The sequence below is a fragment of the Papio anubis genome, chromosome 18 (assembly GCF_008728515.1).
Source record: "Papio anubis isolate 15944 chromosome 18, Panubis1.0, whole genome shotgun sequence".
NCBI lineage: Eukaryota > Metazoa > Chordata > Mammalia > Primates > Cercopithecidae > Papio > Papio anubis.
The window spans coordinates 72,577,112-72,604,429 of record NC_044993.1 but is presented as its reverse complement, the minus strand read 5'-3'; the positions used below and the strand labels follow the sequence as shown (position 1 = coordinate 72,604,429).

Here is a 27,318-nt window from a genome sequence, read left to right as displayed (position 1 = left end):
TCCCTGCTGGCACAGCCACAGGCCACTCTCAGGACTGGAGGGACCAGATGCCCACAGAGCCCCGAGCCCACTGTCCTGGTGAGTAAGAGGGGCTGGGGTGCGTGCAGTCGGGCATTTTCCTAATGGCCCTGCCCCCGTGAGGAGGAGGGGCCCAGGAGGACATCCAGGGAGCCCAGTCCCACCATGGTGCCTCTGTCTCCAGGAGGTGTGGGCTACCCACATCTCGGGTTCCCTGGCTCTCACGGAATCACAGGGCAAATGGCTCCGAGATGGCAGCCCCGGGCAGGCTCAGCGCACTTGCGTCTGAGTCTGGGGGCTGGAGGCGGGTTCCTGGGACAGGCCCTGTGGTGGTGCCTGTGGCTGCAACGCTGCATACCCAGGTGCCCACTCCTGAAAGCCAGCGGGTACTTTGTGCCTGGTTTTACATGTACTTGGGTGAATTCCATGGATGTGTTCCACCACCCAGGGACGCAGGGTGGGGAGGTGCGTGTGTCTTAGCAGCAACCGGCCCAGGCAGCCCCTGCTCGTAGGTTTATGTGGCAACACATGCCAGCTCAGCCCAGGGCCCCTGCCGCGTGGCACAGTCATGCCTGGAGCCAGGAGATGGTGTGTCCAAACCCACGGGCCAGGTCCTCATGGGGGTGCCAAGCATCCGGGGGGCTGGGAAGTGAGCCTGCCTCCCTGCCACTGCCATTTAGACCCATGGGTGTAAAACATGCGTGTCCTCTGATGGCCTCGCGTGGGGCTCCTCGCAGCGCCTGGGTGCACCCACTCGGTCGGCGCTGTGGTGAAGGTGACGCCGGGCGCATGGGACCTCAGGGAGGTGCCCCAGGCAGCAGCGTCCTGATCTCCGATTCACGCTCCTCAGTCTTTTGGCTTCAGAACTCCTGCCACCAACAGCAGCACAGGGAGAGGCCTGAGCACCCAGCCCACCTACCCCTAGACTGTGCTGCCCTCGGTCCTCCAGAGCTCCAGGCAAGAAGTCACATCTTCACACTGAAACAGCAGAAAACCAAGGCTTGTCTTCCTCCTCCATCCTGAGGTCCTGGGTAAGTCCACGGGGAAGGACCCATGGGTGTAAAACTGGTTTATAAACGGCTCAGACACAGCTTCCCCATGCTGAGACATGCTTCAAGACTGGGGGTCCAGGGCTCCCCCAAACGCTGCTGGGCCTCGCCCATCAGCTAATGATGCACGTGGAGTGCAGGGGTCACATCCGAATCTGAAAAGAAACATTGTGTTCTCACCGCAAGGCTTCAGTCAGTTCTACAGACCGGAGGGAAGGTGTGGCTCCTCCCAGACTCCTCATTTCTCTAACATCTGGCTGGTGGTGGCACTGGGGCCTCAGTGTGTGAGGCGTGATGGCTGCTTCATAAACAGCACGTTGTGAGACATGCAGTCTTTTTTATTCTCCTGTCCCAAAAGATTTCACGACTGGAATCTTTTTTTTTTTCTTTGAGACGGGGTCTCACTCTGTCACCAGGCTGGAGTGCGGTGGCACGACCTCAGCTCACTGCAACCTCTGCCTCCCGAGCAATTCTCCTGCCTCAGCCTCCTGAGTAGTTGGGACAACAGGCACGCACCACCACACCCAGCTAATTTTTGTATTTTTAGTAGAGACGGGTTTCATCATGTTGGCCAGGATGGTCTCGATCTCTTGACCTTGTGATCTGCTCACCTCGGTCTACCAAAGTGCTGGGATTCAGGCATGAGCCACCGCGCCCGGCTCACAACTGGAATCTTTAAAAAATCTTCTGTTTGTGCACACCCTGTCCCCAGGCCCACGTGTGGGGCTAGACAGGGCTGGGACCTGCCTTTACCTGCCAGGCGTGGCTCCTTTCCTCTCCCTTGTCCTGAAAACAACTGGTTCCTTCTGTCCACATCCAATTGTGGTGGAAAATCACAAACAAGCAGAGGAAACTGGCAGCCGACTTGGGGCTCAGCTGGGCTCCCCTGTGCTCTAAGCGCCCCGTCTCCCCCATGTGGAGGCCGCCTGTGGGAGCGGGAGAGAACCCGCAGGTCAGCCTTGGCTTTGCTCTGGCTCCCAGGACCCATGTGTGACCGAGGACCCAGCCAACACACCACCAGATGCCTGCACTTCCATGTGCCCTGTCCCAGGCATTAAGTCTGCACCACGTGGGGCTTGGAGAAGCATGTGCTGGACGTGCGGCTGCCAGTGGAAGCTGGACACACCCTCCCACAGTCCCCTGCCTGCCAGGCCGAGGCTGCTGGGAAAACCCATGGGAAGTGCGGTCGCAGACCCGCCAGAAACGTCCAGACCCAGGCACTCTCTGCAAGCTCCTTCCACAGCAAGCCTCCTGCTCTGGCCCCCAGCAAGGCACCAGCCCCATGTGATTCCTGCCTCCTCTCTACAACGGCCGGCCAGGGCTCTCGGGACAACCTCGACTCCGGTGTGGGGTTCTGGGGTTTGTGCATCTGACATAAATTCCAAGAAGTAAACACCCTCTTAGTTCCCATCCAAGTCTTGAGAATTTCCTGTTGTCCCGGCCAGTCTGTGGAGTCACCCACATCTGCACTTCATCAGCCCCGCAAGGCGCTGGAACCAGAAGCAGATGGGCAGCAGGGACGCAGCCTTCAAAGGGCCCTGCAGAAGCTCTGCTGAGACCACCCTGTGTCAGGATGAGGGCGGCTGGTGGAACAGCGGCTTGACGATCGCGCCTGCTGAGGCCGCCCCATCCCTCCGTGTCCTTGTTCTGTGCTAGGGCTCCCGCTCTGTTGGGTTTGGGAGCCGCAGACACACATGCGGGAGGGGGCAATGGGACTCCACCGCGACCAAGACCCCAAGCAACAGGGAGAGCAGGAGGGCATGACGGGCTGGGGGGAAGCCCACGGCCCAGCTGGGAGTCCCCTTAGTGGGAGTCGCCCCCGAGAGCCACAGATCCTCCCAGGAGGGTCGCTCTTAAATGCTACTCCCAGGCCTTCCGCCCTCCTGCGCCCAGCCTCCCATAGCGCCAGGGGTTAGAAGCAGCGTGATGGCCGAGGGCACAGGGACCTGGGGCACCCCAGAAGTGCCAGGAGGGCGGGGGCCGATGCTGGCCTCTGCGAACCAGGACCTCCGGGGGTGCTGCCGCCGTGTGGGAGCATGGCCGTGGCCTCCTCCCCACTCAACCTGAGGAAAGGACCAGAGGGGGCCGCTGAGACAATCAAATGTGTCCTCTGGGCTCTGAAACCCAGCACTGGCTTTTCGTTGGAGGTTAGCCATTTGAAGACTCCCGAAAGATAAATGGTTTAGTTAATTAAGGAGGAAATAAATTCTTCCCCCATGGAAACTTTTGGGAAACTTTCCTTTCAAGGCACCATTCTGCACTGTGTGCTTGGGAACACTGAGTGTTTGAGACACGGCACCCCCCGTCCACCTCCCAGGAGCAGGGTACAGGCAGGAAGGGTTGGGGACATCCCCCCAGGGCCTTCTGAGCCACCCAGGAGAGTGGAGGCTGCCAGCACCAACGTGCCCCGCATGCCCCATCAGGTTCCGGGGGCCAAGAACAGAAACAGAAACAGCAACTTTTCCCTGGGCACAAGCCAAGGAAGAAGGGAAGGCAGAAACCCGACGGACGCATCTGCAGCGAACCCCCGGGGAAAATCCCACCACAGGCAAAGTCCCTGAGGAAGTGACTGGAGAAACGTGTCTCAGGACCCAACACGCACCACGGGCTGGAGAGGACGGAGCTGCTGCCTTTCTGGAACAGACACGGGGCGTGTGTGGGGAACGCTGCTTCACCTGTGGATATACAGAGCCACACGCCAACCTGTGAACCGAGACTGCTCCCAGGAAATGGCAGCTCTCGAAACTGCCCTGAGCCTGGGCCCCACGCACGGGCAGTGCACGGACAGGAAACGGTCAAATTCTGCTGTTACCATGGGCTAGGAACAGGACTCTCTGTCCCAGCACTGTCTTGGGCGTGTGCCCGTGAACGGTTTGCATGGATGTGGGACACCTGCGTTCACGAAGCTTTGGAGCCTGGGTGGGGTGGGAATCCCACGCCGGGTTTGGGGTCTCCGGAGACGGGACAGAGTATGAGACCCTCTCGCGGTGTCTGCCCAGCAGGGCAGAATAATTCTGAGCAGAATAGATGAAGACGCTTCTGAGCTCTCTGGCAGCATAAACTCTGCGTGAGAGCCTGACCACTTACAAGGTGACCTGCCTAGTCCCGTCCCCAGCTGTGGGGGGTGACCGTTCCCATCAATAGCAGAGGCGGCCCAGGCCCCACGTGACATTCGCCCTGTCCCAGGCCCCACTGAGAGCCCCACCTGGCATATCCAGAATCCTGCCCTTCTTGCCACCTAAGAATGACCTGGCCCCGAGGTCCTCCAAGTACAGGTCCCTGGCCCCGCAGGTTTGGGTGAACTTGCTCCCTCCAGGCACACGGGTCTCTCCCCTTCCCAGCAATCCTGTGATATCTGCCCCCCTTTTGAGGGCAGCATTCCGTGATGGGGACAGGCTTGGAACATGGGGGCGTGGGGAGGCCTGTGGTACCTATGGTCCTGGGAACACGGGTGTGGGAGTGGGGGACGGCTGTGGTACCTATGGTGCTGGGAACACGGGGGCGAGGGAGAGGTACCTATGGTCCTGGGGGTATCTATGGTCCCAGGGCAACTGGATGGCTGGGGGGTGTGAAGTCCCCAGGGTAGGCAACAGTCCCCCAGTACCCACCGGCCTCCAGGCCCCGGGGGCCACCAGGCTCAAAAGCAACAGGCGAGACAAGGGGTCTGGCCCGCGCCTGGCATCCCTGGTCTGTCCTCTGGGACAGGAAGGTGGGGAGGGGCAGCAGGGGGTGGGCCTGGAGCAGGGCCTCAGAAGTCTCCCGGCCTTTCCCATCAGGAAGCACATCCTGTTGGTGTCTGGCTGCCGCGGCAGGGCCGCTATTTGTTGCGGTTGGCTACGCCCTCCGGCTCACCAAAAACAGCCTCAAAAACAACCATTTCCTCTCTGCTGAGAGCCAGGGAAGGCGAGCTCCGCGCACACGGGCGTCCCTGCGGCAGCCACTCGCTTTCCAGGACCAGCCAACTGCCCTAGAGGCATCTGCACAGGGGCCCAGGCGGTAGAGAGGAGCTGTGAACGTGCTCCACGCTGGTCACCCTGCCTGGAGCCTGGTGCTCACGGCGGGCCGGTGCTAAGAAGCGTGGCCCCGGCTCGACTCCCACTGCTGCCGGCCTCCCGAGTGACTCTGTTTTCCACTGCTGCAGGCGAGAAGAGGCACGCACGGCGCAGGCCGGCCTCCGCTTCCCAGGAAGACGGCGCACTCCCGGCCCTGGGTTCTTGCTGCTGCCCACCCTCTCCTCCCTGGGATGGGCCCCGAGGCGAGCGGCTTCAGCACAGGCCTGGCCCTGCTCCAGGTGCAGGAAGGAGGATAAGGCCGGGCCGAGAGGCGGCTCACCTGGACCGGCCCATGGGCCTCCGCCCGCGCCACCCCGAGGATGAGCGGTGATGTCCTCTAGCCACCCCTAGCAGCGTCGGCTCTCCCTGGACCCTGGACGTGCGGCTGCGGACTGGGACTTGGCTTTCTCCGGATAAGTGGCGGCACTGGTGACAGCGATGACTGTGCAGAGACTTGTGGCTGCGGCCGTGCTGGTGGCCCTAGTTTCACTCATCCTCAACAACGTGGCGGCCTTCACCTCCAACTGGGTGTGCCAGACGCTGGAGGACGGGCGCAGGCGCAGCGTGGGGCTGTGGAGGTCCTGCTGGCTGGTGGACAGGGCCCGGGGAGGGCTGAGCCCTGGGGCCAGGGCCAGCCAGGTGGACGCACGTGACTGTGAGGCGCTGGGCTGGGGCTCTGAGGCGACCGGCTTCCAGGAGTCCCGAGGCACCGTCAAACGTAAGTCCACTTGTTTTCCTGATGCCTTCAGCGTGGCCGAGGCTCGAGGGCACACAGGAGACGCCAGGCGCGGACCTGGTGAGTGGGTGGGGAGGCCTGGCCCCTGCTCTGCCCCAAGCGTGGCCTCTGGACAGGCAGGAGCGGGCACTGGGTCTCCCAGGGAACCAGGCCCCACAGCCCCCTCTCCCTGGCCAGAGGCAGCCCCACACACCCCTCCTGCTCAGTGCAGAATCTGCCTCCAGCTCTTTTACACAGGAATTCATCTCAGGCATTTGGGTGGCCTTTCTGCAGTTACGCATAGTTAAGAGACGGGTATATTAATCAAATCAAGGAAAGGCATTTTTTCCTTGGTTGAAAACAATTATTATGGCTGGGCGCAGTGGCTCACGTCTGTAATCCTAGCACTTTGGGAGGCCAAGGCAAGAGGATTGCTTGAGGCCAAGAGTTCAAGACCAACCTAGCCAACATAGTAAGAGACCCTGTCTCTAAAAATTAAAAAAAAAAATACGGTTTCTTTACTCATGAGTAAAATGAACAAGAAATGAGTAAAATAAACAGAAGTTTAAAAATGCACGGGTGAGTTCTGGCTTTGTTCTCACAGTTGTTGGGGTCTTTGAGGCGGAGAGCGGCAGAAGGAGATCCCCAGGGATGGGTTTCAGATGGGACACTGGAAAGGAGACGGACAGGGAGGCCGGGACACTCAGAAGGGGACAGGGATGCTGAGTGGTTGCAGGGGAGAGGAAGGGGCTCAGAAAGATGCCACCACACTGTGGGGTTTGAGTGGCAGGTGTGGGGCTGCATACATAGGAAGGCGCTTACAGCCACGGTCATCTCAGCAGTCACGGCCTGGGGACGCAAGTCTCCCAAAGGCCAACTCTCTAAAACTGCCGGCAAGGTTTTGACTCGCAGACACCCTAGTCTCTGCTGCAGAGCGTCCCAGGCTCAGGGTTGGACGCACCTTCTGCTCTGAAGACAATGCTGGTCTCTGAGGCAGTGCCTCTGCTCTAGGCTCTGGAGGGAGTCTCGGAGTCCTGGGGTAACACATACCACATGTGCCTCAACCACACAGCTCCATCCTCAACCTGCCGCACTCAGAACCCTCAGCGGGGAACGTCATCCCCATTTCGCAGGCAAAGAAACCGAGGCTTTGCAGAAGCCATGTGGCTAGGATGAGGTCCCACGAGGGAATTCAACGCCCTTCTGTCCACTCGAAGGCCCTCAGCTGCGCTGCACAGCCTGGACTGGGCACCTCCTCTCACGTCCTTCACCAGCAGGGACCAACAGCCGTCTTTTAAAAAGATCAAAGCCTATGAATAACTTCAAAGCTTCTACCGGCTCTCAGAACCCGGTGTCTTATGGAAAGCCCGAGACTTGGGTCTCTGCGTGACTCAGGCCAGGCGCCCTTCTTCCAGACTCTGCCTGCTCTGCTGAAGGAGCTGCAGCCCCGTGACTGTGCCGAGCCTCTCGCGGGGGCAGCGGTTTCGCAGGCCCTGGAGGTGGGGCCGGGTGTTCGTGTGCTTTGGGACCATCACTGGCATCCAGCCCAGAGCACCCCCCACCAGGGGAGGGAGTTCCCTGCCGGCCCTTGGCTGCAGCTGCGCACCTCCAGGCCTCCTAACTGCTGCCACCAACACCCACATGTGGCCCAGGCAGCCCAGTCTCAAGGCAGTTGGGAGCCTTGGCGCCCCTCCCTGTTGCTACCTCTTGCATTCCTCCAGTCACAGGGCCACGTGTAGCCTCTGGGGCGTCGTTTGCATCTGTCCCAGGTCCCCGGCTGTCCACTTGCTTAGGCCTGGTCACCTCAGGCCAGCAGGACACACGAGCCCCTCACAGAGCCCCCTGGACAGCCTCCTGCTCACCTGCCTGCGTCTACTGCTCCTCCCTGAGCCCTGGTCAGCCCCTTGGACAATATTTACAACATCCTCCTGCAACTCGTACGGCATCTGCAGGTGGCTGAGCCTCAGCGAACCTGAGCAGCGAAGGTTTGTCCACATGAGGGAAGCGTCACGGAAGCTCCGTGTGAATGAGACTCAGTTCAGGAAAAGGAACAGGCTCGATGGGTAACTTTTCTTTCATTTTTAAATTTATTTTGAGACGGAGTCTTGCTCTGTCACCCAGGCTGGAGTGCAGCCACCACATCCCCCAAGGCCCCAAGACAGGGACGCACCCAGCGTCTCCCTTGGCCGTGCTGGTGTCTTCCTCCTGCCTCTCTTGCCTTCTCCTTCACCAACGTCCATCTGCACTGGTGCCCACCTCTCCAAGCCCACGTGCTGTTCTCCCACGGGGTGGCCCCTCTGTCCACACAGCCCAGCAACATTTGCTGCCCCCACTCACGTGCACCCGTGTCCCCAACCTGGTGAGGGGCCGCTACCTGCCACCGCCGCACGTCAAGCCTGCAAAATCCTGCCCATAACCTAGGTGGGCCTGGAAGTAAGCCCTGGCGAGGGGCAGCAGCTCCAGCCTGGCCACCCCACTGAGTCCGGCCAGCTCCTAGCATCTTCCTTCATGCCTCGGCCAGCGTTCCTTGTAAAATCACCCAGCACGCATGATGGGCTGCGACCCTCTGTGCTGTGAGGCTGGGTGCTGCTTTGCTCACAATTCCATCCCGAGAACCAGTCTAGGGTTGGGGAGGGGCAAGCCAGGGAAGGCAACGTCACACCGCGTGTCACCTCACACACGCCAGGGAAGGCAACGTCACACCGCGTGTCTCCTCACACAAGCCAGGGAAGGCAACGTCACACCGCGTGTCTCCTCACGCAGGCCAGGCCATCCTCAGGGTTTCTGGATGTCGCTGAGGTCCGCGTGGATGTCTCCGGATGGCTCTGTGCCCCGAGGCCCTACCCCATGGAACACACAGAGTCAAAATCATCCAGTGCTTGTCACTTGCAAACATCAGCAGGGGCCTGCCTGAGGGATGGGAGATGCGCCCTGGACATCCTGAACTCTGATCAGGGCAAACAGGGCTGGGCCCAGGGCAGAGGGGCCTGGTCTCGACTTCATCCAGGTTCAGGCCCTCCTGTGCCCCTGCTTGGGGTGTTCTGTGGCCTGTGGTGAGTGGGACTTTCATTGCGGATCAGGGGCTGTCTTTCTCTGTGAGAGCTTGGGGGACCAGGGAGGCCTGAGGTCCACCTCACAGGCCATATCCAGCGCGGGTCTCAATTTCTGCTCCTCACTTCGTCTCGTTTTGGACATTTACTTCTTCGCTCTGTGTTTCGAGCGTTCTGTCAGGCATCTGCAACAAGGTGGCTCGGGAACAGATGACAGTATGATTGAATCTTGATGCAGGTGAGCTGGAGCCTGGCGCTAAAGGGGAGCCCCACCCCTCTCTCCGGTGGCTCCACGTGTCTCCGTCACCACGCACGCCCCGCCACACATCAAATGGGCACGTGAGACCCTGCCTGAGTACAGCTGGAGGACAGAGCTCCCGGGCTTCAACCCTGCTCGGCCAGGACCCAGATGAACCACGTTCTCACCAACATCTTTAAAAGTCAGAGGCCACCACGTGGGGCCACACACACAGGCAGCACCACAGGAACCTGTAACACGCCCGAGCTGTGAACGGCAGCTCTAAACAGCTTTCTTGGGGCAGGCGGGAGCGTGGCTCAGACAGGAAGGCTCGGTCAGGAGTGCCTCCTTCCTGGCAGGGCGGTGGGTCTGTGGGTACCGCTGTGGTGAGCCACGCACCCTGGGGACTCGGAGGCTGCACAGTGGCTTGTGGGGTGTGGCTGCTGCACAGAGCCCCTGCCATGGTGTGTGGCACAGGGCTGTGTGCCTGGAGCTGCCAGGAAGGAAGGCTGGGAGGCCAGGGGCTGAGGGCGGGAGGACAGGTCAGGGGTGCGTCTGCACATGCCCAGCTCCCAGGAGCCTCGGTCACTCAGCCTCACAACTACGCGTGCAGCTGTGCCTCGTGCTCAGGCCCACCTCGGTCATGCCATTCCGGGCTATGCTCCTCCCGGGGCAGCCCTGTACCCCTCCTCCCGCTTCATTCCGGTCTTTCCTCCCCTCCACGGCAGAGCTCAGAGCCCTGGGCCAGGAATCTGAGCTGCTCCTCCCTCAAACATAACCTGCTTGATGTTTTAGTGCCTCCCTCGTTTTGCAATGTTTAGAGAAGCAGAGGCTTCTGGACGGAAATCACTGCCAAGACAGTTAAGAGCAAAGATGGCACAGCACCGTGCCACAGATCCCGCTGGAAGGGACCTCCAGAGCTCACACACATCCCTAACGCGTCGACAGGACGCCCTCAAAATGCAGGCCTCATTCCGGTCCCTGCAGGCTGCACATGGTCACTGGTCGGGGCTGGCTGTGGAGCCCGCGGGAGCAGTCAGGAAAGTCCTGCCAGTCTGCCGGGGCAGTGTCTGCCTAAACCCTGGCTCCTGCTGGTCCCACCTGCAGAGGCCCTGGGGCAGGTAAGAAACCCAGGGCAAAGGCACCCCACACCTCAGGCCTCACCAAGCTGCACAGTGCCACGCCGCCCCTCGCCTTGGGCCTCACCAAGTCGCACAGTACCAACATTGCCCCACACCTCAGGCCTCACTAAGCCACACGGTGCCAATGTCGCCCCATGCCTTGGGCCCCAGCAAGCCACACAGTGCCAATGCCACCCCACGCCTCAGGCCTCAGCAAGCCACACGGTGCCAGGTTGAGGTCAAGCACATCTCTGCCGTCCTCTGGCATTTCCAGTGCTCTGGGCTCTGCCCCTTCCTCCAAGCACTCTGGCCCCACGGCTGCCTGTGCCCACGCTGAGCCAGATCCTCACCTGCTGCCAGGCTTTCCCGCTCTCCCTACGGGGGACCCTTGGCCACCAGGCTGGCTCTCAGCCCCCGCGTCTGTTTCTTCTTTTGAGAGAACCTTGCGGGAGTGCTATGGTTTCTAACTCTGCAGTTACTTTGAAGATGAAAGAACGTGAGCTCTCAGTTACGTGGCAGCGACGCTCACTGGGGCGTCTGTTTTGCTGCGAGAAAAATGAGTGAGAAGCCGCTGCCGCTTCCCACTGCCCTGTCAGTAGTGCCCGCCTGTCCACGGGCTGGCAGCATGTTTGGCTCTCCCCCTTGCTGGCGGAAGGCTCATGGTGCCACGTACCAGCTGCTCAGACTCCTTAGCAGCCTGGGGGCCCCCGTGCCCCAGGGTCCTCCATGCCTCCACTTCCTGTGCAGTGCCCTCATGCCCTGGAGGCCTCAGGGCTGGGGGTGCCGCCCAGGCTGTAGCGGGCACGCTGGAAAAGCCTGGCACCCAGGAAGGAGAGCTCCCTCCGCCCCGAGTGACAGGAGGGGGTGCTGCGGAGGGAAGCAGCCTGAAATACAGTGGGTAGGATGGGGGCCCTCCGTGGCGAGGAGCAGTGCGCCTCCAGGGACACCGGGATGCCGAAAGCCTAGACAGACCATCCCAGACACCAGCTCAGCCGGGAGCCAGGGTGGGATGTGAGTGCTGGGCAGCGCCCGGGAGCCAGGGCCAGCTGGGAAGCAGATGCCTCGGCTCTGGAGCTTTGAGGTTATTCTGTGAATCCAGACTGCATTTCAATAAATGTTGAGGTTGAACCACGTGGAACTGCTAATACCCCCTACAGTGGTTCCAACGGATACTTCTAACCACGTAAACACTCGCGAAGTAAAGCAGCCCGTACCCCTTCCCCCACCCCGAGCCTTGATGCCAGCGTGCCTGCCCCGTGCATGCGTGAACCTCGACAGCCTCCCCTGCCGGGCTGGCTTCCCACAGGCACGCTCTGAGGAGGCAGCTTGAGGATCTCCCCATCCCCCTCTCAGCCTCCGCCCAGGACACACAGCAGTCACCCTACAGGCCAGCACCTTCAGGACTCTTGGGAGATTCTGCTGCTCCCTCGATTCTGGTGTCTGTGATGGATGCAGGCACAGGGACCCGCTCCTGAGCGATTCGGGTGCCTGTGATGGATGCGGGCACGGGGACCCGCTCCTGAGCGATTCGGGTGCCTGTGATGGATACGGGCACGGGGACCCGCTCCTAAGCGATTCTCGTGTCTGTGATGGATGCGGGCACGGGGACCCGCTCCTGAGCGATTCTCGTGTCTGTGATGGATGCGGGCACGGGGACCCGCTCCTGAGCGATTCTGGTGTCTGTGATGGATGCAGGCACGGGGACCTGCTCCTGACTGGCAAGGCTGCTTCCCTCTTAGACTCCTGCATCAGTTACCTGAAGATGCCCTGAAATTTCAAGGCAAGCCGTTTAAAAAGGTGCAACTGTTTGCAACGACTTAGCTTTGGGAATTGAATTTCCCAAATATTGTTCAATCGAAAACAAGGCACGGCGATGACAGGCTGGGGACTCCGTGGGGCTGTTGTTTCACGTGCAGCCCCTAACTCTGGGCTGAGTGTCCACCCACACACACACTATTTGCTCTGCAGCACGCCGGGGCCTGGGAACACACTGCTTCACCATCACCTCATTTGGGCCTCTGTGTAAGGTTTTATTTGTGGGAGAACATTTCTCTGCTACAGAAATGTGACAAGCCCTGGTCCCCAAGGGCAACAAATGCACCTCCCTCTAAGGTTCATCCACAGAAGGCTCTGTCTTCCCCTGACCACGCGTCCATATGCCCTGCCTGCCTGGCTCCTGCAACCAGGGTATAGGTGGGGGACAGAGAAGGCTAGGCGCAGACCTACTGTGAGTGGGGAAGCAGGTCCTGACTTTAGCCGCTGAGTGAAGGATTTGTGGCAGGAGGTGTATGGGGTGGGGGTGCCCGGGCCCCAGGGGGTGAGAGGGTCAGGTGGGGGGCACTGGTTCAGACCCATGTGCGACCCCTGCTCAGCTCCTTGCTGGTTATGAGGGGCCCAGAAGAGGGGCTTCTCCTTGGGCCCAAGTCCCCCAGCTGCTGGGAGGAGGAAACACAACCATGGGCCGCTTGGGGGTCGGGAAACTGACCACACAGGACAGCAGTCCTGAGGAGCTGGCCCCCCACGGAGGCTCTGGTCAGGCAGCACCCTTGTGTTGCATGCTGTGAGTTTAGTGAGGGGCCTGTGAGGCAGACAGGGAAGCTGGTGTTGCTGGTGGGGCTTCCCCTTGCCACCTCCACCCCTATGCTATCGTCTTCAAGGGTCAAGTCAAGCAGAGAGGAGCAGCTGTCTCAGGGAGACAGAAACAGCAGCGTAGCGCCCGTCCCTGCAGTGATACGACCACTGCAACCAGGCCTGGCGGCTGGGATGCACCCTTCTGATCAGGAAGACATGGGACCCAGGGCTTGCAGGCAGGTGAGGGGGAGGGCGTGATGCTTCCAGAAGGCTCTGCCCAGAGGAGGCACGGCCCGTGCCGACTGTCCTTTCCAAGGCAAACACAGACCATGAAAGTGGTGTGACGGCCGGCGTGGCCTCTGGAGCCCACCTGCGCTCACCACTGTCTCTCTGTTCTTGGCCTACAGTGCAGTTCGACATGATGCGTGCCTGCAACCTGGTGGCCACGGCTGCGCTCACCGCAGGCCAGCTCACTTTCATCCTGGGGCTGGTGGGCCTGCCCCTGCTGTCACCCGACGCCCCGTGCTGGGAGGAGGCCATGGCCGCCGCGTTCCAACTAGCAAGTAAGTACCCGGGCGGGCGGGGCCACCACGTCCTTGTCCCCTGTGGCCTTCTGGTGTCACAGGAGGGTTCTGGGGCCTTGGGTGGCCTGAGGGGAAGCTGCAGGCCATACCTCTCAATGTGTGGCCACAGACCACTGAGAAGCCCCACGGGGCATCCTCCCTCTCCACGGGCTGCTGTGGGCAAGAATGATGAATGACAGAAGCACACCCAGGCCAAGGAGCAGGGAGGCCGCCACCACCTGGCGCGGCCTGGTGTGTCTGTCATGCCCTTTTCCACTTTAAAGGCCGAGGCATTTTGCTTTCCTGAGTCTGTGGGGTCTGACTGCTGACTGGCCCTTGTGCAGCCCACATGGGGTGGCCTGGGTCCTGCCCCTTCCTCAATGCTGAGGCAGCTGGCGGGGAGCAGCCCCTGGGCAGAGGCAGAAGGGCCCACGCCTGGCCCTGCCCTGTGCCCCTTCCCAGCTAAGAGGCCTAGAGCAGATCAGGCCTAGGGAGGCCAAAGCCCGTGCTCTGTTATAAACGCAGCTTCCTAGGACCCGCCTGGGGTCAGCGCAGGCCCTTTCCATGAGCGGGACAAGACAGAGTGAGGAGAACACGCTAGCACGTTCCACATGGCCTGAGCCGATGGTGAGGGGCCTGCACAAGCACATGCCATGTGCCTGGCTTGGACACAGATGCAGATGGCAGGACCATCACGAGGACCCTGGCTTCCCCAAGCTGCCATGCGAGTGGGGGAGGAGGCCCGGCCTTGCAGGCAAGGGGGCCATCGCTGCTCAGAGCCTCCTCTCAACGCTCTAGACCCAACACCCTGGGACAGAGCTTGAGAAGATCTGGTGTCATAGAGGGTGACAGTGATGCGGTCGTCGTAAATGACCTATGGAATGGTCCTGCGGCGTTCTAGACAAGTGGTGGAGCCACAGCAGTGTCCAGCCATGACCCCCAGCGACCCGAGGGGCTCTGCTGGTCTTCCGTGGCTGATTGAGAGGTGTGAGGACCGCGGGCACCTGGGGCAGGCTCAGGTCTCCTGCTGCTCACTGGGACAAGTCAGTCTGGTGACTGCAGAGACAGGGACACAAAGAAAGCGAGCATGTCAGCCTGTGGCTGAGCGTGGCCAGCACGGAGCTGCCCGCACCTCCTCCTCCTCCTCGGGCCAGTGTGGCATTCTGCAGGCTGCCCTGCAGCTCCCACAGAGGAAGTGGCAGAAAGTCCAGAGTGAATCATTCTAGGAATAACGATCCTGGGCCCTTATCTTTCTTAAGAAATACAATTTCCAGAATGAGGCTGACAGACTGTGGGGGCAGGTATTCCTGCGCTGGAAAGTGCCCCGGGTGAGTCAGGCCGGCTCTCTGGGCGCTATTAATAGCATGGTGTGATAGCATGGTGTGGCCCTGGACAAGTCACTTCCCCTGGCGGACAGGGTGGGAAGGGAGGGTGCCTCCAGGCTTCAGGGGAAGAGCACAGGGCGTGGAGCCCGGAACTGAAGCTGCATCTTGTTTCCATCACTATCGACGTGGGGTCGGGCAGATTACTGAGCTAACATGAGCCTCCGCGTGCCCAATTTCGAAAAGGGTAATTTCTGCCCCCACCCAGCTGATTGTAAGAACGAACGAGACAGGGACGTGGGACAGAGGACTGACTCTGCCTCCTCCCCTCCTGCATGACTGCAGGGAAAACACGAGACTCTCAACGAGGTGCCCAGGCTAGGAAAGCTCCCACGGGGCCCTCTGCTGACCCGAGGGCCATAAAACAGAGAAGTGGTTTTCCTGTCTCACTGAAATGGCCAATCTCTACCGCGTGCAAAGACTGGCAACCCCGTGGCTTAAAGAAGGAAATGGAAGATTTTGAAAATGTAATTGGAAATGCTGGGTCAGAATAAAGATATTTTAGTGGTATACAGAAAGCAAAAGCAATAGTTTTTGATTCTGAAAATAACTCCTTCGAGTAGGATAACCCAATGGATCACTACATTTCTTTTTTTTTTTTTTGAGATGGAGTCTTGCTCTGTTGGCCAGGCTGGAGTGCAGTGGCGCAATTTCTGCTCACTGCAACCTCTGCCTCCTGGGTTCAAGTGATTTTCCTGCCTCAGCCTCCCGTGTAGCTGGGATTACAGGCATGTGCCACCATGCCCCGCTAATTTTTGTGTTTTTAGTAGAGATGGGGTTTCACCATTGTTGGCCTGGCTGGTCTCGAACTCCTGACCTCAGGTGATCCACCTGCCTCAGCCTCCCAAAGTGCTGGAATTACAGACGTGTGCCACTGCGCCCAGCCAGATCACTGCATTTCTTTTTCTTTTTTTACATTTTTTGAGATGGAGTCTCACTCTGTTGCCCAGGCTGGAGTGCAGTGGCACGATCTCTGCTCACTGCAACCTCTGCCTCTTTGGTTCACACCATTCTCCTGCCTCAGCCTCCCAAGTAGCTGGGACTACAGGCACTTGCCACCACGCCTGGCTAATTTTTTGTATTTTTAGTAGAGACGGGGTTTCACCATGTTAGCCAGGATGGTCTCGATCTCCTGACCTCGTGATCCGTCCGCCTCGGCCTCCCAAAGTGCTGGGATTACAGGCGTGAGCCACCGCGCCCGGCCCAGATCACTGCATTTCTTAATAAATCTCCTTGAAACTCTTGTTTAGAATTATTAGGACTACTGTGGATTTGTCATGTCGAAAATGACAGCTTACTTCCTACAAAATCTTATTTCAGGACAAGATAGTGTTTCCAAATTTATCTTAAAAACTCACACACGGGGGCAAGCAGCCTGACGGACCACGCTGAGCTGCCCTGCAGCACTCCCGGGGGACAGGCTGGGGGCTTCCTCAGGCCTGTCCTGGTCAGGAGGGTGGTGGCGGGGGAGCGACTGTGCTCCGGCACAACTTCTGACAAGGCTGGACCAGGTTCTGTTCAACAAGCGCCAGAACAGCGGGCACCAGGGCGAGGGCCAGCGGCACCGAGAGGGCCCTTGGTGTTCTGGCGGCTTCTCCTGTCCCCGCAGGCCGCCTCTCCCCCTCAGTGTCCAACCATCACCCCTCACGGGTCTGTTTTGCCCAAAAAGGAAATGCATTTTGGCCCTGTTTAGACTTGTTTCATTGACAAACAGGACAGAGAGCAGCTATGTGCCTTTCTTCTATCATGCTGCTAATTTTAGAGTCGGGTTTTTTTCCTGTGCTCGCGTCTGTTTTAAACAGTCAGGGAGAGACTGAAGGGCGCCAGGATGTCCTGTCACAGGACAAGGAAACGCCTGCTATTACCTGTTATGCAAGTGAACCTCGATCTCAGGGCTTGGCAGAGGTGGGGCGGGTAGTGAGGAGAGAAGATGCTCATGAAAGGAGGAAAACTACATGGAATAATGGGGAGGCTGGAACACCCTCGAAAGCCAGAGTGCAACACACTGAAAGGAGGGCTGCTCGTCAGCTCGAGAGAGAGGTGACAGGGCCTGTGCTTTTGCTCTCACTCCATAAATGTTTCTGGGCCCAGTGCCATGCTCAGCATGACGCCTGGGTCTGCAAAGGGACCACCCTCCTCGCCCCTCAAGGCTCCCTCTTCCCTGCTCTGACACCCAGAGAGAGCAGCTGAGGGAACCCACTGTCCTGGCTTGGTGGCCACCACCCTTGGCATTCTATTCAGAGCTTGTGTTCTGCTCACTCCACAGACCCCTTGATTCTCCCCCCTCCTCCTTGTAGCCTCTTCTCTCTGCACGGCACCTCTGTTCTTTCACGGTCTGTGGTCTTGTTGATTTGTGCAGATAGGCACGGGCAGAGAGGGAAAGGAGTATTGAAGGGGGTCAGGGCAAGTGGCCAATGGAAGGTAAAAGTTCATTACGGCCTCTGATGGCTGCGGCCACGGCGTGACCCTGGCACCTGATGCCTGAGCAGCACAAGGCTGAGGGCGACTTCTGCAGGCAGTCTAGGCCGGGAGGCTCCCTGGCACAATCAGGTACCTGAGGATGCCCCGAGGCCTCAGGTGTTTCCCGGCTGGAGCGCTGGCTGGTTCTGCGGGAGCCCAGAGCAGGTGGCCTGGATTCTGCTCCTGGCTCTGCCCCTGGTCAGCCGTGAGTCCCTGGATGAGTCCCCCTTCCCCTGGTGTGATCTGTGCAATGGAGAGTGACCACTCCAGCCCACAGATGTGCCATCGTCAGCAATGCTCCCAGCTGTTTTTCCAGCGTCTCTCTGAAGCCCTGCTGGGTAACACGCACAGTGAGACGCTTCAGGCCTGAAGCGCAGCCCACATGCTCCCTGGTGCAGCACCTGTGACCCCCACCTAGGCCTGTCCCCCTCCGGGGGGCAAACTGTCCTCTTGGCAAGAATGCCGCCAGGATCGATTCATGGAGCAGGGCCCTCCCGCCCGCAGCTCTGGCTTTCACACGGGGCCTGGGCCTCAGGGTCTGCTGTCCTGTCCTGTCCTGTCCTGAGCCTGAAGAGAATTCTTTGCGGTGGTTCGATCTAGCAGCCCTGCAGAGCTCTGTACTTGGGTTGAATCTTCAAAGGGCAACTCCTCAGCCATCGCTGGAGCCCAGAGCAGCTGCTGTCTTACCAGGGCCAGCATGAGGAGGTCATGGCCACATATTGGGGTGAAGCCAGTGAAGTCCCCACCGTCCCCCGTCGGTGCTCACATGACACTCCCTGCGTCCGTGTGGGAACCTGTGGCATCTCTGCTGTAAGAATGCTGGGCTTAGCTGGGTTTCTCCGTGTTCTGTTGCCAGAGAGATGGGTTCTCGCCTGCTTCTTCCTCGAAACAATCCCTCTTCCCCCCGACTCCGCATTACCTTGTAATTTGTATAAATGACTTCCGATCCTTTTTGGAAAATGGTGGCATATAACCCCAAATTCCCCGAACATGACATCGGGGCACCAGAAGGACACTAGAAAGGGCACCCTGGATGGCACTGGTCCATCCCGATGCCCCATGACATGCTGAGAAGCTGCCGTGTAGAAGTCAGCTGTTGGTGTTTTATTCTGAACTGCCTTCACAATGGCATTCAGGTTTTCCTGGAGACATTGACTTTATCAGTCCTTAAACGGTCAGCAGGGTTGATAGTCAGTCACTGACCTGGAATCCTGCTCGCTGGTGAGAAAGTCTGCTGTTTTCCTAGACTTGGGAATCTTCTCATGGAAATATACACTTTCTTGTTATTTACAATAACCTGGTTCTTTGTTTGGTCAGGATTATTTATTTATTTGAGACAGGTTTCACTCCAATGCCCAGCCTGGAGTTCAGTGGTGCAATCTGGGTTCAATATTAAGTCCCGCTTCCCAGGTTCAAGTGATTCTCCTGCCTCAGCCTCCTGATTAGCTGGGACTACAGGCATGAGCCACCATGCCCAGCTAATTTTGTATTTTTGGTAGAGACGGGGTTTCACCATGTCAGCCAGGATGGTCTCGATCTCCTGACCTCGTGATCCGCCCGTCTCGGCCTCCCAAAGTGCTGGGATTACAGGCTTGAGCCACCGCGCCCGGCCTCATCTATTTATTTCTTAAAGCATAGATGGGGTCTTGCCATGTTGCCCAGGCTGGTCTCACACGCCTGGGCTCAAGTGATCCTCCTGCTTTAGCCTCTCAAAGTGCTAGGGTGAAGGCGTGGGCCGCTGCAGTCAGCCTGGTCTGCATAGCTCACTTGCCTGTCTTTGGTGCCCACTCCCCAGGCATCAGTTTGTGTCCCCTTCATCTCTTCTTTCTCTTCCAACTGTGGCTGTTGAGAGCTTTGGAGCCTCTCGTTCTTCCCTCCCAGGGCCTCTCCCTCTAGAGAGGATCGTTTGGGTCACCGTCATCTTGTTGCTCACAGGTGGGAAACTCCAGCCCCCACCAGGGCCTTGAAGTGGCCAGGCAGCCGTCTGCTCCGCAGATTCTCTTTAGAGCCAAGGGCACCCAGTTTGCCAGCTCTGCAGCTGTCCGAAGAGCATCGGGGTCAGCCCCGGGGTCTTTCCACTCTGCCACCTGCGTGCCTGTGTGACAGCCATTCCAAAAGGAAGGCCTGTGACAGAAGCTGAAGCCCCAAGAAGCCGCAGGAAGGAAGGGAGAGGGGAAAGGCTGGCTGGGCCTCGGAGCTGTAATTCACACCGTCCGGGCGGCTCACAGGAAGAGGCTGTTTGCTTTGGCAACACAACTTCATGAAATGGAATTGATTCCACGGGCAGAATCTCATGTTTGCTAAAACTCTTCCCTTACATTTGTTTCTAGACAAACTGATGAACATCATTGAAAAGTTTTGGGGGAAAATTCTTCAGGAAACAGGACAATGAGGAGAGAGGGAATCTTAATATAAAGACGGTGTGAGAAAGGAAAACTCAAAGGTTTAGGGCCAGCCCCAGCCCTGTCTCCTTCCACCCCTTCCTATCCCCCCACGTAGGGAAGTGGAAAGGACAGCAGTAAAAGGCTAACTTGGCCGGGCGCGGTGGCTCAACCCTGTAATCCCAGCACTTTGGGAGGCTGAGAGGGGCGGATCACGAGGTCAGGAGATCGAGACCATCCTGGCTAACCCAGTGAAACCCCGTCTCTACTAAAAAAAAAATACAAAAAACTAGCCGGGCGAGATGGCGGGCGCCTGAAGTCCCAGCTACTCGGGAGGCTGAGGCAGGAGAATGGCGTGAACCCGGGAGGTGGAGCTTGCAGTGAGCTGAGATGTGGCCACTGCACTCCAGCCTGGGCGACAGAGCGAGACTCCGTTTCAAAAAAAAAAAAAAAAAATGGCGAACTTGACTTCGGAACAGCATCCACAGCACCGTGTGATGATGCAGCTGACTCAGTCACCTTCTTACCAGCGTCTGGAGGCCAAGGTTAGAGCAGTGCAGTGAGGTGTGTGGCTACAGGCGCCTCTGCATTTCCGTGTATTTGTTAGCTTTTTACTGCTGACACGTGGAACACATGGAAGGTTCCCTCACGCCAAGCATCTGTTCATGACATAAACTTTTCTCCGTCAGGGTAGGATCAGGACCACCGTCCTCCGCAGGAGCCACCGGCGCTCTCCAGCAGTGGTGCCCCTGCCTGCTCTGGTGCTAGGACGAGGGCAATGTCCCCTTTTCACAGCATGCCTAGGGCTGCTCAGGTTCAGGAGGTCTGGGGCCTGGTGGCGCCTCCGGGTCTCACTGGTGACCGAGAGCACGGTTCTAACCTTACAAACCCCTCTCTATCTAGATGTGCTCTAAACAGAACCAAAGACAAACAAAAGCCGACACTGGTCTTCACATAGAAGTCAAGTAAATGCAAAATTTTAGCCTTTTTTTCACACAAGGTACAGACTTAGAATTTTCCCTTCTGCTTCTGTGGTGATAAATATGCCAAGTAAGCTCCAGCCCTGGAGCTGTGCCACCAGCGAGCAAAGCGCAGCTCCTAGAATGTGGCTCCCAGAACGCAGCTCCCAGACTGGACTCCCAGAATGTGGCTCCCACCAGCGAGCGAAGTGCGACTCCCAGAACTGGACTCCCAGAACGCGCCTCCCAGAATGAAGCTCCCAGAACACGGCTCCAGACGCACCTTGGGTGCTTTTCTTTATTTTTTTATTTTTATTTTTATTTTTAGACGGAGTTTCGCTCCTGTTGCCTAGGCTGGAGTGCAGTGGCAGTCTCGGCTCACCGCAAGCTCCACCTCCCGGGTTCCAGCGATTCTCCTGCCTCAGCCTCTTGAGTAGCTGGGATTACAGGCACCCGCTACCACGCCTGGCTAATTTTTGTACCTTTAGTAGAGATGCGGTTTCACCATGTTGGCCAGGCTGGTCTGGAACTCCTGACCTCAGGTGATCCACCGCCTCGGCCTCCCTAAGTGGTAGGATTACAGGCGTGAGGCACGGCGCCCGGTCACTTGTTGCTAGATTTTCAAGAAACAGCTTTCTAGACTCATGACTCTGGGGTGGGGCCTGCCCTGCTCCCTCCTGCTTTGTGATGGTCCCTGCCTGTTAGGCTTGTTGTTTACACCTGATCTGCCACCTTGATTACTGCCTTGGGGCAGGAGGCGGCACTCGGTCCTGCCGCCCGCTCTGTGGTTTCCTCCATGGTTTGGTCTTTCCACTTTTAACTGAGAGCCTGGAGAGCCTTCCCCACAAGCTTGACCAGGTAGGGCGAGGCCCTGCCAAATGCCACCCTCTGGGGACAACGAGATTAATGACTTCCCCATCTCTCTAAAAGGAATGCCAGTCCCCCAAGGACAAGTCAAGAGTGCCCTAGCCGTCTCTGTGGCTGATGCTAACCCTAGTGTGGTCCCCGGCATGCCAGTGGCGGCTGAACAGGCCTGCTAAGTACAGGGCCATGTAGCCGATGCCAGCGGGTCCTTGGGAATTATGGTGCCCCTCCGTGAGCATTTGAAGGCACCAGTGTAGCGGCATCCATGTGATCTGGCCAAAGGGTCCTGTCCCTCTGAGGGGTGTTGGTCACTAAAATGCCAAGGCTGCTGTCCCTCCTCGCCTTTCCCGCAGGTCCACACTGCATTCTTTTTTTTTTTTTTTTTTTAATTTTTATTTTTATTTATTTTTTTTTTGAGACGGAGTCTTGCTCTGTCGCCCAGGCTGGAGTGCAGTGGCCGGATCTCAGCTCACTGCAAGCTCCGCCTCCCGGGTTCCCGCCATTCTCCTGCCTCAGCCTCCCGAGTAGCCGGGACTACAGGCGCCCGCCACCGCGCCCGGCTAGTTTTTTGTATTTTTCAGTAGAGACGGGGTTTCACCGTGTTAGCCAGGATGGTCTCGATCTCCTGACCTCATGATCCACCCGTCTCGGCCTCCCAAAGTGCTGGGATTACAGGCTTGAGCCACCGCGCCCGGCCCCACACTGCATTCTATTCTGTTTTATGTCCACTTTGATTTCCTCAAATGATTCACTCAACAAGTAATTGTGGAGTGACTCCTGGGAAGCTGTGGTCAATGATGGGGCAAGTTCTGGCCCCGGGGAGCCTGCCCTATGGCGGGGGACAGCGGCCAGAGCCATCCATGAGTAAAGACACAATGACCACAGCTGGCGGGGGTGGGGGCAGGTGCAACTCTAAGCCGAGGCCCGAAGGATCAGAAGCAGGAGGGGCCCCTCCTCCCTGGGGCCAGTCAATCTGGGGACAGTGGCACAAGGAGAAGCCCAGAGTAGGTGGACCTGGTGACTCAGAGGGGTGGAAAGGGCCAGTGTGACCACAGGTGGCAGAGGGGCAGCCGCAGGTATCAGGGGAGATCCTAAGGCAATGAGAACCACAAGGGTGCTGAGTGCTGGGGAGACAGGATATGAGTTTGATAAAGATCAGGGTGCAGCACTGGAGGGAGGGCCGCCTGCATCAATGTCCCCAGCAAGGTCACCCAGCACAGCCGCAGACACCTTGAAACACCCAGCACATCCCTCACTGTCGAACCCAACTTCGGGACGTGCTTGTTCATGGAAGAGCCTAAGATCCGCGGCACTTCAATCTTCTACTGTGCTTTGTTGGGAGCTACCTGTACAAAGGAGGCCACACCACACGCGCGTGGTCCGGCAGACCCAGCAAGATCAACTCTGCGGGGCATGCTCCCCAGGCTGGTTGCCCCATGTTTCCTTAGAGCTTTCTTCCCGAGCTTTTCCTAGAAAGCCGCTGTGAAGCCGAGCTGTGCACTCAGAAGCCTCCCGGGTGTGTCCCTGGTGACGTCCCCGGGGCTCCCCCTGGTATTGTGTGGCCCACGCCATCCCCCTGCACGCCCCTCCTCCCCACTGGACCACTGTCTAATGCTGGGCCGTCCAGAGCACGTCTGCCCACGCTCTGAGGGCGGCTGACCCGGGGCCTTGCCGTGCTGAGCTTCGTCCACTCGCCCTCCTGGGAGTAGGGCTGCGGGTCCCAGGGCAGCAGCGGCTTCCAGAGCAGCCAGCGCCAGCGCAGTCCTGGGCGAGGGGCAGCCCCTCCGCTTGCAGCCGCACCAGTCGGTGCTTCTCCCTTTCTCATTTTGCTCATTCCAGGAAGTGAGTGCATCTTATCCATTCCAAAAGCCTTAGGGTCAGCCCTCCGGATTGAGTTCTCATCCCTCACACTTCCTCAATGATGGTACCTCCAGGTCCCCTCTGTATGGAAACTGACCCCCACGACAACCACAGATGGTGAGGGAGGTTGACCCTGGAAGCCATGGGGGGCCCAATCCCTTTCCACTGTTCCATTTGGATGAATGATGTGTGGAACTGGAGGCCACATAGATTTTAAACATGTTTCTGTAACACCCGCAAGTAGAAAGGAAGCCTGGTAAGGGGGAGAAACAGGCTCTGGCCACAGTGGGCTGGAGCCTCATGAAGGCCAGCTGCTGCCGGCATAACCTCCCGTCCTCCAGCGTTGCCCCCTGCTGGGCCGGGACTCTCCCCAAGGCTCCCACTGCCCCTGCCAAGAGCGCCCCACCCTTCCCGCTCGCCTCTGTCCCAGGTGTCCTGAGCTCCCCACTGTGCGTGCCCTGCCTCCAGGGCCACCTCCTCTGAGCCCTGACGCAAGCACAACCCATCCCCCACCGGCAGAAAGTGCTAGACACTGTGAACACGAGAGGACACTGTTCAAAGTGCTCTCATTTTCATCACACACAACACAGGCTCATTCCTTCAGCCCAGTAACACAAGCATTGATACCACACGATCGTGAGCAGAGGGCACATTCAACACTGGTAGAAATGCCAGAAGTTTCCTTTGTTAGTTTTCATTACAAATAGGATGCTTTTTTTTTTTTTTTGAAAGGGAGTCTTGCTCTGTCACCTCCCAGGCTGGAGTGCAGTGGCTTGATCTCAGCTCACTGCAACGTCTGCCTCCTGGGTTCAAGCAATTCTCTGCCTCAGTCTCCTGAGTAGCCGGGACTACAGGCATGTGCCATCATGCCTCGCTAATTTTTTTTTTTTTTTGTATTTTTAGTAGAGATGGGTTTCACCATCTTGGCCAGGCCGGTCTTGAACTCCTGACCTTGTGATCCACCCGTCTCAGCCTCCCAAAGTGCTGGGATTACAGGCATGAGCCACTGTGCCTTGCCTAGAATGTTATTTTTAATAAAACAGAAGTATCCAGGAGCTACCTACGTATAAAAAGCTCCATGAAGTATTATAAAGAATGAACACAGAAACCAGTCACTGTCATTGTTCAGGACAAAATGGAGATAGATAAATGCTTAATTCATACTTTCCGGAGGGTACAGTGATGACGAGAAGATAATGCTTGTGTGTTTAGGAAAAACAAGGCTGGTTACCCATCTCTCGCTCTGTCTCTCCTTCCCTATGCCTCTGTCTCTGTCTGTCTCTGTGTCTGTCTCTCTGTATCTCTCTTGGTCTCTGTCTCTCTGTGTCTCTGTCCCTGTGTCTGTTTCTCTCCCGTCCTCTCTCGATGCTGGGGCCACACAGGGCAGGACATGATTTGGTTTCCTGAGGAATGCAGGGGAGGCGGCTGGGAGTGGAGAGACCGGCGTGAACAGACACACAGGTGTCAACACGCAGACCAGGCGGAGGGACAGCCGTGGGGCTCGGCACGGCCAGAGCCTGGGGAGAAACATGGACGAGTCCCCCGTGGGCAAGAGGGGCTGGAGAGTTTAATCTGGACCAGTGTGAGTTACAGAGAGTCTCTGGCACTTTGGGTACAAGAAATAGACCCACTCAGGTCACTGTAACAGAGAGGGAGGGGTGCTGGGTAGGCAGAAGTGGGACTGGGGCTAAAGGCTGGCTGGAGGCCCCATGGCCTCCAGGACAATATGTGGCCATGTCCCCATGGCTGTAGGCGATGAGGAGGGGCAGGGCCACATGGATGGCTCTCCATCCCAGAGCCTATGTTTCCAGCTGGATAAGGACACCCAGCTCCATCGGTGCAGCCACAGTATCCTGTTATCCTAGTTGGCAGATTCCAGGCATGAAACCCTGATTTTCCTGTTGTAAGAACTAAAAAAGTCTGTGGAGCTCCTTAAAGATAAAATTATAAGTGACTGTGGTATCAGCAACTAACTAGACGGGAACAAGCTGAGCCAACCGAGGGTTGCTCATGGTCCACCTCTCCTTCTCTGGTTTCAGGCTCTGGAAAGAGGGGAAAGCATGGAAGGAAAATCCGCCAGGCAGTAGGGAGGGTCTAGAACGAGAAGCACTGACTTTGAGGGAAGACACCAGACATAGTCAAGGAGCCCCAGACAAGGCACTGGCCCCATCTCTGCCCTGCCCGAGCCGCAGATGCCAGGCCATCTGCAGTTCCCAGAGCAAAGGCCAGGAGCGAGAAACTGTCAGGAGCACAGCTCTGGGCACGATGAGCACCAAACTGACCTGTTTTCAGATGAGACTTAGAAAATATCTTTTTACTTTCACTTTCAACGAATTAAGCATTTACAAAAGTCAGAGATGGATTTAGCACAAAATTACTGCTGAGTTTGGGGGGCTAGGAAAGGCCCCCCAAGTTTGTGTTGCAAGCATCAGTGCTGACCTGAAGGAAAGGTCACAGGAGCAGCATGCCAGGACAGAAGGAAGCAGACACACACCACCCTCCACAGCCGCTAGAGCCTAAAGTCCTAAGAGCCACAGAAGGGCTAATACAGGGTGGCTCAGGCCGGGCGCGGTGGCTCACGCGTGTAATCCCAGCATTTTGGGAGGCCGAGGCGGGTGGATCACAAGGTCAGGAGATCGAGACCATCCTGACTAACACAGAGAAACCCCGTCTCTACTAAAAATACAAAAAGATTAGCCGGGCGTGGTGGCGGGCGCCTGTAGTCCCAGCTACTCGGGAGTCTGAGGCAGCAGAATGGTGTGAACCCGGGAGGCAGAGGTTGCAGTGAGCTGAGATCCAGCCACTGCACTCCAGCCTGGGCGACAGAGCGAGACTTCATCTCAAAAAAAAAAAAAAAAAAAAAAAAACAACAAGGTGGCTCAACACCGGGGCGGCTGCCCCATAAAGCAAGAACCTGCTTTAGGACAGAGGACTGGGGAAGGGTAAAGCAGGCTGGAACCCGCTCTAGGACAGAGGGCTGGGGAAGGAGTGGAACCTGCCTTCCTCTCAGATAAGGCCTCTCAACCCTTCTCTCTCATCTGCAGGTTTTGTCCTGGTTATCGGACTAGTGACTTTCTACAGAATTGGCCCATACACCAACCTGTCCTGGTCCTGCTACCTGAACATTGGTGCCTGCCTTCTGGCCACGCTGGCGGCAGCCATGCTCATCTGGAACATTCTCCACAAGAGGGAGGACTGCATGGCGCCCCGAGTGATTGTCATCAGCCGCTCCCTGACGGCGCGCTTTCGCCGTGGGCTGGACAATGACTACGTGGAGTCACCATGCTGAGTCGCCCTTCTCAGGACTCCATCGACGTGCACCTGCTATCATGGAAAGCCTGGAAACCAAGGGACTCCACCACCAAGTCACTTCCCCTGCTTGTGCAGAGGCACGGGATGAGTCTGGGTGACCTCTGTGCCATGCGTGTGAGACGCGTGCGTGTTTACTGTTATGTCGGTCATATGTCTATACGTGCTGTGGGCCAACCTCATTTGCCTCCAGCTTTCCTGGTTAGCGCAACGCGGCTCCATGGCCACACGTGCTTCAGGGTGGAGGCTGGAAGCTGAGACACAGGTTAGGTGGCGTGAGGCTGCCCTGCGCTCCGCTTTGCTTTGGGATTAATTTATTCTGCATCTGCTGAGAGGGGCAGCCCAGTCATGTCTTACACTTTGTAAAGCAGACCAATAAGGAAAATTTTCTTAAAATATTCACAATATTCCTTGAGTGAGTCATAATCTATAGCCGGCTAGTGATGGTTTCAGACAGAATCGTGTTCATGCCTGTTTTGCTCGATTCCTTTCCTAAATTAAATAAATGCAAGTCTCTGAACTCTGTCTATAACTTGTGTTCTATCCATCTATACTGCGACATGGCTGAAAAACATTTGATCCACTTTTCTGTGATTTTTTGGGGGCTCACACTAAGGGTCAAAACGACCTTTTCAGAGACCCCGTAGGCATACACACCCTGATCCACACTTCTGTTCAACCAAGTCTCAGAAGCCCAAGTCCTTACAGACTCTCTGATCAACAACT

The 27,318-nt window shown here is 57.8% G+C and overlaps 2 protein-coding genes across 5 annotated transcripts in view; one reads left to right on the top strand and one right to left on the bottom strand.

Annotated features, from left to right (window-relative positions):
- The window catches only part of IFT140 (intraflagellar transport 140), a 103,107-nt gene that overhangs the window by 20,365 nt on the left and 55,424 nt on the right, over positions 1-27,318 (bottom strand). The gene's annotated exons all lie outside the window — the stretch shown is intronic.
- On the top strand, positions 4,839-27,121 carry TMEM204 (transmembrane protein 204). Its single transcript, XM_003916336.5, has 3 exons — positions 4,839-5,837; positions 13,222-13,377; positions 26,328-27,121. The coding sequence occupies exons 1-3, from the start codon at positions 5,558-5,560 to the stop codon at positions 26,570-26,572; spliced, it is 681 nt and encodes a 226-aa protein (XP_003916385.1). The 5' UTR covers positions 4,839-5,557; the 3' UTR covers positions 26,573-27,121.

Bases quoted from the DNA above. Each gene is read 5' to 3' on its own strand.
- TMEM204 (XM_003916336.5), top strand. From the start codon at position 5,558: ATGACTGTGCAGAGACTTGTGGCTGCGGCCGTGCTGGTGGCCCTAGTT. The intron at 5,838-13,221 runs GTAAGTCCACTT...CTTGGCCTACAG, and splicing joins GTCCCGAGGCACCGTCAAAC to TGCAGTTCGACATGATGCGT. The intron at 13,378-26,327 runs GTAAGTACCCGG...TCTCATCTGCAG, and splicing joins CGCCGCGTTCCAACTAGCAA to GTTTTGTCCTGGTTATCGGA.